Consider the following 15,637-nt stretch of genomic DNA (forward strand, 5'->3'; position numbering starts at 1 on the left):
TATATATATATATATATATATATATATACTGTGTGTGTGTATACTGTGTGTTTGTGTATATATATATATATATATATATATATATATATATATATATATATATATATATATAATCATTATAATCATTAATCTATAAAAATCCTAATCATTAATCTGTATCCAGTAAACTTATTTTAATCTATGAACACACAGTTTCTGTTCTCATCCTTTTAATATTATGAAAAATATGGGACCTTGCTCTAAAAACACTGAGCACACTCTCTGTTATTTGTTTATTTTTGTTATTTGGTTACTGCCTTTGATTTCAAACTATTCTCTAGCTGTTACATACTTCAAATAAAAGTCATTGTCATTTACTGATAATCTTCCTTTCTATAAACCTCATCCACTGTCATTGTATGGAAAAGAACAGCCAACTTCTTATTGTGTGAACAAGTAAGAGACAACAACGTTGAATTGATACATGGTAGAATTCTCTTTTGGATGAACTGTTCCTTTAATTTATGCATCCTTTCTTTCTCTGTTGTTGCCTCATGTATCTCTCTCTCTCTCTCTCTTTCGTCATCCTTCTCCTGGGGATTTCACCAGATTTTATTCTTATTGCAGTGATGCAGTGGAGGGTGAGAGAGGTCTCACATTAGAATATGCATGAAGTAGCTCTGCGGAATTATCGTCACGACCAATGAAGTGCACCTTACTGTCGGAATTCTAACAAGGCTAAAACCTTGGCTTTCACCTCTTTTTTTCCTACTGTTGCGCTCAGCTTTATTTTGGCACCATGAGTACTGTCCAATTATGCAGCCCATCACACATCTGTATCACTGCATTGTAAACACAACACTCACACCTCGTAAAAGACATCTGAAAATGAGTGATTACCCATGAATAAGATTCAGCTGGGTTTATTTTCAGCCCAGATCTTCTCTGCACGTAAAAATTTAACCCAGGCTATTTTTGAAGGTGACTGTTGATCAGTTCCTTTGAACACCTGCTGAATGAACGGCTGAGTCGATCACAATGTACTGTAGGGCCGTGAATATTCTCGCGGCAGCTGGCAATATGAACCGGCCTTCACAGGCACAATAGAATCGGCACACGGAAAAAGCTATTCAGAACCAAACAAAAGAGGCTTAATGGAGAATTCAGCTCATAGTCTTATTTTTACCACCTTGATTAAAAGGAGCAGAGAGGATTGCGATTTGCTTCAGTATTTTGGTTGAGGAATAGAGGACAATGAAGGACATCTTCACGGAGAGCTTGGTGCTTTCTCACAGCGCTGCAAAGGTCTCAATAGCTCTCATATGAAAAGCCTCGTTCAAGCAATAGAATAGGAGAACCCTGCCTGGTAAATCCAGCTTATCTTATGGCCTAAATCTGTTAGAGTCTGTTTTTTTGTATCTCATTTCTTTATTCGATTTTCCTATCAATAGAATAATTCCAACAGGGTAGCTGTTTAATGGATTGTGAATGTCAGCTACATCATTATGCATTGAAGTGTAACCTTATAAACCCAGGCACCAGGGTTTATTTGTTATTCAAGATAATGTGATATATATATACAGGTGCATCTCAATAAATTAGAATGTCATGGAAAAGTTCATTTATTTCAGTAATTCAACTCAAATTGTGAAACTTGTGTATTAAATAAATTCAGTGCACACAGACTGAAGTAGTTTAAGTCTTTGGTTCTTTTAATTGTGATGATTTTGGCTAACATTTAACAAAAACCCACCAATTCACTATCTCAACAAATTAGAATATGGTGTCATTACAATCAGCTAATCAACTCAACACACCTTCAAAATGGTCTCTCAGTTTGGTTCACTAGGCTACACAATCATGGGGAAGACTGCTGATCTGACAGTTGTCCAAGACAATGGCCAACAATTCACTAAAAATGTTTTTTTTATTGGTCTTATGAAGTATTCTAATTTGTTGAGATAGTGAATTGGTGGGTTTTTGTTAAATGTGAGCCAAAATCATCACAATTAAAAGAACCAAAGACTTAAACTACTTCAGTCTGTGTGCATTGAATTTATTTAATAGCCGAGTTTCACAATTTGAGTTGAATTACTGAAATAAATGAACTTTTCCACGACATTCTAATTTATTGAGATCCACCTGTATATAATTTATTTATTTTTATTTATTTATTTAGTCATTTAGCAGACACTTTTTATCCAAAGCGACTTACAAATGAGGACAATAAAAGCAGTCAAAACTAACAAAAGAGCAACAATATATAAGTGCAAATGACAAGTCTCGGTTAGCCTAACGCAGTATACGTAGCAAGGTGTGTATGTGTATATATATATATATACCTTTATATATGCTATTGCTAAAAGTATTGTGACACACCCCTTTCTGATGAACAGGTTTGACTAATTTAGAAAAATAATAGTAATGTTTAATCATACAATGACGTTTATAGGGAGTTGTGTGCTTCTAATTTTATAGCAACAGTTTGGACAGGACTCTTTTCTATTCTAACATGACAGTGCATCTGTGCATACGGCAAGGTTCAAAAAGAAATGATTGATTCAGTCAGTGTGGAAGAACTTGACTGGTCTGCAGAAAGCAAAGTTCTAATCCCAACTGAACACCTCTGGTGTGACTTTAAATGCAGACCTTGAGCCAAAACCTCATCGCCAAACACCAATGACTTCTTGTGCATACACTATATGGACAAAAGTATTGATAAAATTAGAAGCACACAATTCCCTAGAATATCATTATATGCTTAAACATCAAGATTTGTACATGGAAATTACTAAAGTAGTCAAACCTGTTCATTAGAAGAGGGTCTCCCAATATGTTTTACAATATAGTGTGTATACTACAATAATTTTTTTGTTCCAAAAAATGTGCTCCAACCACTAGGGGACAGCTTTAAAAAATCTACAGTAACATACATGTTAGAGATTTTTGTAAATATATTTTGAAAGAACCCCCATACAGGCCTGCTTGCATCCCCACAAACCTCCACAGCTTTCAGTCTGTCAACTTAATGACTTTCAAAGGTATAATGTGCATATGTGTTTGTGTGTTTTCACTACAGCTCTGTGACATTTCTTTTGTTGCTGTGTGCTGATTTTCAGCAGCATTTGTTCCGAATGTATTGATCCTTCAAAATGCCAATGAAGGATTCAACTGTGAGATGAATACAGATGATCACGTAGGAACATGAACATGTGAACAGATCAAGGAGTGCCACACTAATATTTTTGTATACCAGTAGTTTTAATTCAAAGTCAATATTTAAGATTAAAGCAGTGTTGATGTCTTCGCAAATTTCATCACTGGTTGCTAAGCTTATGCTGGGTTCCTAATAATGCTTGAAATTGTGTCTTATTTATGAAGAAACTATATGCTATAGGTTTATGAATAATACATTGTATGTTTGTAGGATGATGGCTAACAATTCAGAGCGAGCTGTGTTGTCCTGTATCCAGGCATCAGTAGTTCCAATATATGTTGAATATATGTGGATTTATGAATATAAATGTGTTTGTTATTATAGACTCTGCTTATTAAATTCTGTCAGCTGGTTGACCACACTAATATTTTTGTGTACCAGTAGTTTTAATTCAAAGTCAATATTTAAGTCTCAAGATTAAAGCAGTGTTGATGTCTTCGCAAATTTCATCACTGGTTGCTAAGCTTATGCTGGGTTCCTAATAATGCTTGAAATTGTGTCTTATTTATGAAGAAACTATATGCTATAGGTTTATGAATAATACATTGTATGTTTGTAGGATGATGGCTAACAATTCAGAGCGAGCTGTGTTGTCCTGTATCCAGGCATCAGTAGTTCCAATATATGTTGAATATATGTGGATTTATGAATATAAATGTGTTTGTTATTATAGACTCTGCTTATTAAATTCTGTCAGCTGGTTGATGAAGAGCTCCTACTGTTTTGGGTCAAGTGCCCTTTTGGGCCATTCTGTTCTGCTGTTGTTCATCAAAATAATCTGGGAAGATGTGGCTTTCATATAATTTTATATTAACCTCTTAAAGCTGAATGTGTCATTGGTGTCACATTACTCGGTGAAAGCTGTAGTGTAGATCTCACTGATCTCTTCTGGTTTAAACTATTTCATACATCACACAAGCTTTAGAAGTCTGCATCTGCATTTTTTCTCATTAATTCATTAAATATTTGTGTGCATTGTTGCTATGTGTTATTGTTTATCCTTGTTACAGTTCTAATGGTTATATCGATATTCTTTGTTTACGTTTTAAATACAGTTTTCTCTCTTCTTCTCTTAGGTAAGTTTGAAGCTTACATCCTTCCAGTTTTTACCTGTTTGGTGAGTAGGTTATGTATAACTATGCATGTTTTTTTTGTATCAACAGAAAATATGATGTGCTGCTGCTATTAGTGATACACATGTTGGTTCTATATCTGTTGATATTGCATATTTTGTTTCCTAATTTTTTTACACTCAAAGTTAGTATTTAAATACACTAGCAATTTAATAATGTTGTTCTGTACGTTATAATGTGATGCCAAAATGTACTTGTAGCATTTAAAACCAATTATTATTCCTGTTATTTTTTAATTTAAGACGAATTTGTATAAAATTGTAATATCTGCAATTTAATGGTTATCCAGCATAACATTAAAATAATTATCAGCAAATTTTCAAGTCTGTGCATCCCTAACTGCTATGTTCTTAGACATGACACAAAGAGGAATAGTCATACTCTAATGGCGACATTTTGGTTTATTTCTCATAATTAATAAAACTGCCCTTCATCAGATCAGCCCTTGCCATACAGTGTGATTCAGTGCAGAATTTTCCACTGGTTATGAGGCTTTGGCCTCTGCAGCCTGTGATTATCTGATCTGTGGTCAGTTCTTGGTCTGGGGAGCAGCCACTTTCAGACGGCCAGCGGCAAGTATCACTCTAACTTCGGTTAACCGGTCACTAAACCCGCGACCTTGTCAAGATGCACTCGTTTGCCTGAGAACAGTGCGATAGACGTCAGTGCTGAAGTGGAATTTAAACCTTGCGCAGACCACATACAGACACTGGTTGGTAAATTTAGTCGAGGATAAATTGCAAATTACAGGTTTGTTTTTTCCTGCTTCAAATTCATATGTTGAGATTTTCTTTGACTTGTTTCTGGTTGCTGCCTTTCTCTGAAATACCAGGCATCTTATAGCCAGTTGGCAGCAGAGGGTTGTACATGGGCTTTTTGAAAGCACTTGCCCTGTCTTCAAAGAACTAATATCTGTGCATCCATTACATATCCTGTTTAAAATATCGAAGTGAAATCTTTCATTAGTCCTTGAGATTAGAACTTGAGTATTTGTCATTTTCTGTCATTTTAAAATTGTTCGAATATATAGCTGTCATGGAATTACATAAGATGTAGAATTTATAGATATTACCACAAATTTAATATAAAAAAAAATGAATCAATAAATAAATAAAGGAAAATATTCTTAAATCCATCCTCAAAGCTCTGCAATAATAAGAACTGTACTGCGTCTTTTATTATGTATGTTTTGTGATTTTCAACCTCACGATTCCTGTATCCTTCTGAGATTCTCACAGCTGTTACTCCTAATGGCTAAAGGCACTTCATACTGTGGAGGACATATGTTGTTGTGAATGATATTCACAGCTTAGACTCAATTATAACATCAAGTAAAATCTTGGGGTATTTTGTAAGGCGTATATGTTATTGCTGAAGAGACATGCACTGTAAAAAATGACCGGTATTTTGTAAGGCGTATATGTTATTGCTGAAGAGACATGCACCTTAAGCAACTAATAGAATTTAATGAATGATCTGCCCACATCATTATTAGATGTTTTGTCTACTTAATGTTGCTCCAAGATCAGGATTTTGTAGACTAGAGAAATAGTGTGGTAATTACTGCATTTATCCTATGACAGCTCCTGGGGTTTAATTGCTCTAATTGTTTGATTTAAGATAGGGGCTTCTTGACATTTTGGTAATGAGCTAATTTTCTATTGTTCGTTTTTTATTGTTAATGTCTAATGACTAAATTGCATGTTTATATCAAATAAGAAGGGATTACTTCTGTGCAAGTGATCATTCCTATCAAGGATGATGAATAGAAGATAATTTTTATAACTCTATAGTTTTGTCAGTCATTTTGCTTTGTTTTCCTATAAAACAAATGCCCAGCTAAATGTTTATGCAATGTTTGTGGACAGGAAATATTCTGGTCGGAGGACCTGCATCTGTGTTCCTCATCTTTACACATGCAATAAAAAATGGAGCTCTTTCCAAGTAGTAAAAGTAAAACATTCAATCTGTGGAAGATTCTTCTAGTGGTTCACAGCTAAAGACTGACTGGGCCCCTTATTTCTGATTCTGTTTGATTAACCATTCTGTTCGGGCTTGTTTGTGTGTTGCACACTGCTTATTTCTGGGCTGGCTTGTCATGTGGAATTTTAGCAAGCACTGTGCCATTCCTTCAGCATCAGGCCTTCATCGTAGGTCCACACCAGTAGTGTAGCCAGATCAAAGATATGCCTCAATGTGCTGAAAATTCACATTTCAGTGGAAGAAGAAAACCACTCTGGTCTGGTTTGGTGATTTTGGGCAGCAATGAAATATTGATTAAAATTCAGCTGTTTTCATTCCGCATTCCTCACATCCCTATACTGTGGTTATATATAAGGGCACGTGTCATAAAAGAGCTCATTTGAAAATTGTGCTTTTTTTTTTACAAACAGCAAAGCAAAAAGTTCACATACAAACAATATGCACATATTTCAAGGAGAAAATCCGAAATCAAAGTACCTTCACTCGTAGTCTTCTGTTCTCCTTTTAGACAGGTGTGTGTGTGTGTGTCTGTCTGTCTGTCTTTTTGACGTAGAGAGATACCCTAAGGCTCCTTTCATCTCTTGTCCGAGATAAACTCAGAGTTTTCCCCAGCAAGCACTTTTTGCTTTGTCAACTCAGACAATCTCGTAGAAAGTTCTGTTACTTTTTTTTATGCAAAGTATTATGTTCACTGAACACAGAAAATAAGCTTTTATTAAAACTTAGAATTCACCTTTACAGTTGGAAAATGAAAATTACTACATGTAAATTGCAAAATGTTTATATGTGAAGAGACTGACACTCCGATCTTCATATGCACGTATCGTAGCAGTATCACCTGCTGTAACATTCATTTCTATGGTAATGATAAATCTACACACAGCAGGTGTGTGTGCGAGAGAGAGAGAGAGAGAAACTCGGGCATCTGTGCTGTGATATATTGATGTAAATCATAAATTCTCAAAAAATTTAAATGGCAGGATTGTATTAACTGGCATATCTATGCATTTGTGTGTCTGGTTACTTCAGCATTTTTGTTATCTTTAGGATTCTTTAATGAATAGATAACTGCATTTATTGGAAACGGAAATCTTTTCTAAATATATGTCTTTATTCTAATTATGAAAGCATGGTATAGCTTCTCTACAGTTTATGGACCCCAAGTGTCTAATTTGCAAGTCATGGTACATTTCATGGGAGCTTGAGCAACGTCCCCTGATTTAATATGAGATGGAGTCGGCTCTGATGTCTCGATGTAAGCTCAGTCGTGCATGTGCTAATGAACGTGTAAAGCTTTGACAGAATCAGAAACAGAGATTGTGAGATGGCAGTGATATTTTAGATTGACCTTTTCATGTCATCGTATACGTCTGGATGTCTATATATGAGTTTCATATGTCAGCAGCACTACACAAATCTTCTGTGTCTAGTCTGTCATAAGGCAGTGGGATTCGAGAAGACACTCTTTAAATGACACTTCACAGGGGTCAGGATAATACATTTGTCCAAATATTACCTTGGGGGGACTGAATGAGACATAAATGTCAGAAGAAGGTGTGTGATGTCTGCGCGTATCACTTTAAAGCATAAAGGACAAACATGGCATGATTAAAAGAATTGTTCACCCTAAAATTAATATTTGCTGAAAATTTACTCACCCTCAGGCCATTCAAGATGTAGATGAGTGTGTTTCTTCATCGGGAACAGATGAGAAGAAATTTACATTACGTCAGTTGCTCAGCAATGGATCCTGAATAGAATCCACTGGTGAGCAAGTGAATGCTCCAGTCCATTAATTAAAGTCTTGTGAAGTGAAAAGCTGTTTGTGAAAAAGCTTTTTTTTTGGAATAATGGACTATATTTTGGCCAGAATCTAAAGTTAAACTCCTTAATGGGAGTTGTTTCTTACAAACATAGCTTTTCACTTCACAAGATGTTAACTGATGGACTGAAGTTGTGTTGATTGCTTGTGGATTATCATAAGGTTTTTATCAGCTGTTTGAACTCTCTTTCTGACGGCACCCATTCACTTCATATGATCCATTGGTGACTAAGTGATGTAAAGCTAAATTTCTCCAAATCTGTTTCCGATGAAGAAACAAACTCATCTACATTTTGGATGGCCTGAGGGTGAGTAAATTTTGAGTACATTTTCAGTTTGGGCTGAATTATTCATTTCAAGGAGTGATAAATATGCAGCTCAAAATTGACTAACTCTTACTCTACAAGTTTGCATAAAACCTTATGATCGTGTTTTCCAGCATGATTTGAGAATGATCCAAACAGCATCTTAAGCTTTAACCGTCTGTACAAGTAGTCCCATGATCAGTATTACGAATATGATATCAGTAAAATCCAAAGATAGTGCATGAATCTGAAATATTTTCACAGATTTTTAATATAGCATCAGACTTTTGGTATAGTACAAGCACATAGTGTTTATAAAACCCATTTTGAGACACATTTGTGATTGTTACCATGCAGACTTTCATGATCATCTTATGTCCTACTTAAGACACAACTTACTTTCAGAGCTCAAGCTGTGAGTCACACTGACCTTGGATGTCTTTCTTTGCTGGGAAACAATATACACACACACAGCCCGATTCTTCACTCCACAGGTATCAACACTTCTCACATACAGACACATACTGCTGCTTTCTTCATGAGAGGCCATATGCTTGATTTGACAGTTACACTTGAGGTTAAAGTTGAAGCGATGCACCATATGTGTGTGTCACGTCTAACATACATCTACTGTCTGAACATGTGCTCACATACCAGAGTGTGTGCTATGAAGAAGCGTACATTTAACTTATATTCAGTATATCTTTTAATTATTTATAGAATAGTACATCTCGTGTCAGGTTTGTAGGTTAAATACCTTTTCTACATGCAAGTTAATAGTTTGCGTTCTGCAATGTTATGCATCGTTTTTCCAGTTATGTGTGCATTGTCAACATTCAAGGATGCATGTAGGAAACCACACAGAGATGCACACAGTGCAGAAGTGAAGCAGAGCGAGTGGTTTAGCATGCTGCGCACACACAGATTTTGTTTGGCAGTGTAGTTTTGCAAGCTTCACAGACTGTGGAAGTCTAAGCTATATGACAAGCCTAGTGTGAGCTATAGGACCACGACTTTATCCAGCCTGACTGAAAAACGAATGAATAATGCATGTGTGTCTAGTAGAGCAAAACCATCTTTTTCTCTTGCTCTCTCTCTTTCTTTGAGTTAGTCTTATTCTTTTATTTTATGCTAATCTACCTCATTTTCCTTGGTATGTATAAGGGAAAAGTTTTATATTGTATTATTATATTATATCAGGGGCGTAGCCATCATTTCAGAAGTGAGGGGGACAGAAACGTTTTATATATAACATTACAATATAACATTTCTGTAATCTATATAACCTACCAGTCAACAGTTTTTGAACAGTAAGATTTTTAATGTTTATAAAGAAGTCTCTTCTGCTCACCAAGCGTGCATTTATTTTATTCAAAGTACAGCAAAGGCAGTAATGTTGTGAAATATTTTTACTAATTAAAATAACTGCTTTCCATTTGAATATATTTTAAAATGATTGCTGTGATCAAAGCTGAGTTTTATTCAAAGTACAGCAAAGGCAGTAATGTTGTGAAATATTTTTACTAATTAAAATAACTGCTTTCTATTTGAATATATTTTAAAATGATTGCTGTGATCAAAGCTGAGTTTTCAGCATCATTACTCCAGTCTTCAGTGTCACATCCTTCAGAAATCATTCTAAGATGCTGATTTGCTGCTCAAGAAACCTTTTTTAATGATTATTATTATTATTATTATTATCAATATTTAAAACAGTTGAGTAAAATTTTTCAGGATTCTTTGATGAATAAAAGGATCCAAAGATCAGTATTTATGTGAAATAAAAAGTGGTTGTAACATTATACACTATACCATTCAAAAGCTTAGTCAGTATAATTTTTTTTTTGGAAAATAAATTATAGAAATTAACACTTTTATTTAGCAAGGATGCTTTAAATTGATCAAAGTGATGATAAAGACATTTAATAATGTTACAAAAGATTTCTATTTCAGATAGCCTAAATGCGGTTCTTCTGAACTTTCTATTCATCAAAGAAACCTGAACAAATTCTACTGTTTTGCTGTATTTTGGATCAAATAAATGCAGGCTTGGTGAACAGAAGAGACTTCTTTAAAAAACATTAAAAATCTTACTGTTGAAAAACATTTGACTGGCAGTGTATAGGCAACTTTCATTGTTCTCTAATTTCTAGCTTTTAATTGACTTATAAATCAGAAAACTGCTGGACAATAACCAATAATAATGATTTGTTTATATACTACAAACACTTTTATTATCACATAAGGAAGAATAGTTTCTATACTGTAATACATGCTATGTCAATTAGCACTGCATTGTTCATATGCTTTATTTATTACCTGGAGATGACTTGACAAACACAAATAAACCATATATTGTCGCAATCGCAACCATATATTGTCGCAATCGTATGTTTAATGTCTTCATGTTTCCAAACTTTTCTGTGAAAACAACTGTGAAAATTTCATACAGCGATAGCTGGATGCTTTTGTCCATATTAGGAATTTCCTCGTACGACTTTCTGCGTGGGAGTGCCCTCCGGCTTCGAGTATGAATGAAACATACACTGCACGGAGTGTTTAGCGCTACGCTATGTTCATCTCGCCTTATTCTGCGTCCGAATAAAACATCAGATCATGCACAGACTATCCTGTCTCTTTGAATTTAAATCTATATTTATTCACACCGGCTCTTGAAAACCTCTATGCGAACACACTTGCCCGAAAAAGTGTAATCTACGCCCCTGTATTATAAACATTATGTATAGTGTATATGAAGTGATGTTTTCTTATTTTCTCAAATTTGAAGCTTTGTTCTGTCTTCTCTTGTTCTTGAGAGCATTTCCTCTTTTTTCTGTCAGCTTCCAGCTGCAGAACCCATCCATTTAATCCTGTTAGCTAGACCGGGCTTAAAGCTGAGGATGTCTTCAGCATCTTGTGCTGGAGGGCACTTTTTCACAACTGGAAAGGGCTGTTTGTCATCCAGAGCAGCAGTATTCTATAATATTTCCCAACACTTTCGAGGAAATCTTACATTTCACTGCTGGTCATATATTCTCTATATAACCATGTATGTGACAAATAAAAAATCTTGAAATTGCCAAAAGAGACAGAGCCTTGGGCAAAACACTGGTCAGAATGTGTGTTTGATTTTTACAGTTCCCAGGTTAAAACAAAAGGAACTCCATTTTTCATTACACTTTATTACAAGCAACCAATACTGTAATATATGTTTATAATATATATAAAGATATATGTTTATATTTACGTTTATATAAACATTATATTTTTAAAACCGCTATCACATAAGTATATTTTATTTTATTTTAGTATTTTAGTATGAATGTGTGTTAGAGAGAGAGCGAAAAAGACAGCAAGAGAAATATATACAGTATAGACATGGAGAGACTGCATTGACCTGCCTGAAGCCAAATATTGTTCATGCATTTAAATAGGAATATTATTAAAATGGCGGATGAGCAGTGTATGTTTCATTCTGAGCAGCAAGTGAATCTGGTAAGAAAGCGTTAAATGTGGCAGACCAGTTCAGGTGAAACTTCTCTGCCAAAACCTGAAGAATCCATCATGCTGTTTGCTTAAGAACGGTCATTTATTATACATCAAGTTAGATTACAGCTCGTATGATTGTTTCAGGTTTCACACCCTTCTCAGATAATGAATACATCAATAAGAACTTTATAGTGGTAAATATAAGTCCACATCTAGTCACCAGCGGATGCTGAAAAACAAAAGTGCGCTCTGGAAAATGACACCATCTGGAGCAATAACAAGAAATCTTATTGAAAACAGCACAAAATGACCTTTCCAGGATCATAAAACAACATAAATGAAATTTTAAGATGCCCAAGAGCAATATCTGGGAGTGTCTGGCTGTAATATAACAAGAATAGCAATATCTGTGTCCCCTCGGTAGCATATGCATGCACTGAAAGTTCCTGAAAGAAATATTAGAAGTGGTCAGTGATTCAACACAATTGTTTTATAAGGATGATTCACTGTAGCCATGCTCCTAATCAGTTCAGTTTTATCTCTTTATCTGCTGATGAAACCAAACACAGGCCCTATAGCCTGGCTGATATTTTGTTATAATGAACTCTCTCTCACACACACACACACACACACACACACACACACACACAGACGTTGAGATGACTTGTCCTCTGGGTTCTGAAATGAGCTGTGCATGTCTTTTAGAGATAAATAAGAAAGCTCATGCTAAACAAATGATTAAATATTTTTCTATTCAGAAAGACCGATTACAGACAGATTGGTGTGTGAACAATGCAAATAAAAAATATATATATTTTTGTTTTCCTTTAAAAGCATCTCTTAAAAATAGTTTATGCAATTTATTATGCATATTAATTTAATATAATGAACATTTTTATACATATTAATATGCATTATGAATACAATATATCATGCAGTTTGTTTCAAGTACATTTTCTCTCATTTGAATGTTGTAAATGTGATTTTCTACTGGAAACCAGACAAAATGCTGATTAGGAACATGTACTTCTGTGCATACTCGTAGGAACATGTACTCAGTCAATGTACTTTTAACATACGTTCAGATGATTCAGTCATTGATTATGGGCTTTGAAGGCCTGAAGGCCAGACATCTATAAGAACTGACGTGTGCTAGCCCTGTCTAATTACTTAAATGAACCGAAATCTATAAGCACTTTCAAATGCCATTAGCTTGAGATACGGTATAATAAACATAGATGATTAGATGCGCCGCAGGGCAAATAACACTATGAAAGTGTTCCATAGCAAACAACCATTTGCATTTATTCAGAGAAGACTCGCTAATTTAAAGGCTCACTCATTGCATTTGAGGTATAATGTACATTTGCAAATCTAAAATGTGACAAGGTGCATGTTGAAATATACTTTATAAATAAGTATATTGAATTGAAGGATCGAAGAGGTTCTGTTTGGCAAGAGAGAGGTCAGAAATAAAGTATGTTCAGTGTTTGTGATAACGGTAGCTGTGAGAAAAGCATTGTGGGTAATTTAAATATCAATCAGTGCCTCAGTGTTGGTCGTGTTGAATGGACACGCACACACACACCAACACTATAATTGGAGCCCCAACAAAAGACTATTGTTGCTGCAAAGTGTGTGTTTGCTATTTGTGATGTTTAATGTGATATTTCACCCTGAATTTCATACTGCTACTGCAAAAAATAATGCCTACCAATTATTTGATGACAGTGATTTGATGTCACCGATTTGATTGTACAGATGCATCAAATGTGTTTGATGTTTCATGCTTCGTTTCACAGATTTCATTTTATTGTCCTTTCTACAGAATTCTGATGATTGGATTTAAACCCAAAATTAGACCATTCAAAAAGTATAGGTATGCCTTGTGTGAATGTATGTATGTGTGTGCAACCATATATTGTCGCAATCGTATGTTTAATGTCTTCATGTTTCCAAACTTTTCTGTGAAAACAACTGTGAAAATTTCATACAGCGATAGCTGGATGCTTTTGTCCATATTAGGAATTTCCTCGTACGACTTTCTGCGTGGGAGTGCCCTCCGGCTTCGAGTATGAATGAAACATACACTGCACGGAGTGTTTAGCGCTACGCTATGTTCATCTCGCCTTATTCTGCGTCCGAATAAAACATCAGATCATGCACAGACTATCCTGTCTCTTTGAATTTAAATCTATATTTATTCACACCGGCTCTTGAAAACCTCTATGCGAACACACTTGCCCGAAAAAGTGTAATCTACGCCCCTGTATTATAAACATTATGTATAGTGTATATGAAGTGATGTTTTCTTATTTTCTCAAATTTGAAGCTTTGTTCTGTCTTCTCTTGTTCTTGAGAGCATTTCCTCTTTTTTCTGTCAGCTTCCAGCTGCAGAACCCATCCATTTAATCCTGTTAGCTAGACCGGGCTTAAAGCTGAGGATGTCTTCAGCATCTTGTGCTGGAGGGCACTTTTTCACAACTGGAAAGGGCTGTTTGTCATCCAGAGCAGCAGTATTCTATAATATTTCCCAACACTTTCGAGGAAATCTTACATTTCACTGCTGGTCATATATTCTCTATATAACCATGTATGTGACAAATAAAAAATCTTGAAATTGCCAAAAGAGACAGAGCCTTGGGCAAAACACTGGTCAGAATGTGTGTTTGATTTTTACAGTTCCCAGGTTAAAACAAAAGGAACTCCATTTTTCATTACACTTTATTACAAGCAACCAATACTGTAATATATGTTTATAATATATATAAAGATATATGTTTATATTTACGTTTATATAAACATTATATTTTTAAAACCGCTATCACATAAGTATATTTTATTTTATTTTAGTATTTTAGTATGAATGTGTGTTAGAGAGAGAGCGAAAAAGACAGCAAGAGAAATATATACAGTATAGACATGGAGAGACTGCATTGACCTGCCTGAAGCCAAATATTGTTCATGCATTTAAATAGGAATATTATTAAAATGGCGGATGAGCAGTGTATGTTTCATTCTGAGCAGCAAGTGAATCTGGTAAGAAAGCGTTAAATGTGGCAGACCAGTTCAGGTGAAACTTCTCTGCCAAAACCTGAAGAATCCATCATGCTGTTTGCTTAAGAACGGTCATTTATTATACATCAAGTTAGATTACAGCTCGTATGATTGTTTCAGGTTTCACACCCTTCTCAGATAATGAATACATCAATAAGAACTTTATAGTGGTAAATATAAGTCCACATCTAGTCACCAGCGGATGCTGAAAAACAAAAGTGCGCTCTGGAAAATGACACCATCTGGAGCAATAACAAGAAATCTTATTGAAAACAGCACAAAATGACCTTTCCAGGATCATAAAACAACATAAATGAAATTTTAAGATGCCCAAGAGCAATATCTGGGAGTGTCTGGCTGTAATATAACAAGAATAGCAATATCTGTGTCCCCTCGGTAGCATATGCATGCACTGAAAGTTCCTGAAAGAAATATTAGAAGTGGTCAGTGATTCAACACAATTGTTTTATAAGGATGATTCACTGTAGCCATGCTCCTAATCAGTTCAGTTTTATCTCTTTATCTGCTGATGAAACCAAACACAGGCCCTATAGCCTGGCTGATATTTTGTTATAATGAACTCTCTCTCACACACACACACACACACACACACACACACACACACACACGTTGAGATGTCTTGCTCTGTGGT

The 15,637-nt window shown here is 35.1% G+C and overlaps 1 protein-coding gene across 1 annotated transcript in view; it reads left to right on the forward strand.

Annotated features, from left to right (window-relative positions):
• Positions 1 to 4,410, forward strand: part of LOC107601212 (sterile alpha motif domain-containing protein 5) — a 190,835-nt gene extending 186,425 nt beyond the window's left edge. Inside the window, exon 2 of the mRNA XM_016293304.1 lies at positions 4,360 to 4,410. Within this exon, the coding sequence (XP_016148790.1) occupies positions 4,360 to 4,368 (9 nt within the window). The 3' untranslated portion in view covers positions 4,369 to 4,410. The remainder of the gene's footprint in view (positions 1 to 4,359) is intronic.
• The last annotated feature ends 11,227 nt before the right edge of the window (positions 4,411 to 15,637 follow it).

The sequence above is a fragment of the Sinocyclocheilus grahami genome, unplaced genomic scaffold (assembly GCF_001515645.1).
Source record: "Sinocyclocheilus grahami isolate Dianchi unplaced genomic scaffold, SAMN03320097.WGS_v1.1 scaffold301.1, whole genome shotgun sequence".
NCBI lineage: Eukaryota > Metazoa > Chordata > Actinopteri > Cypriniformes > Cyprinidae > Sinocyclocheilus > Sinocyclocheilus grahami.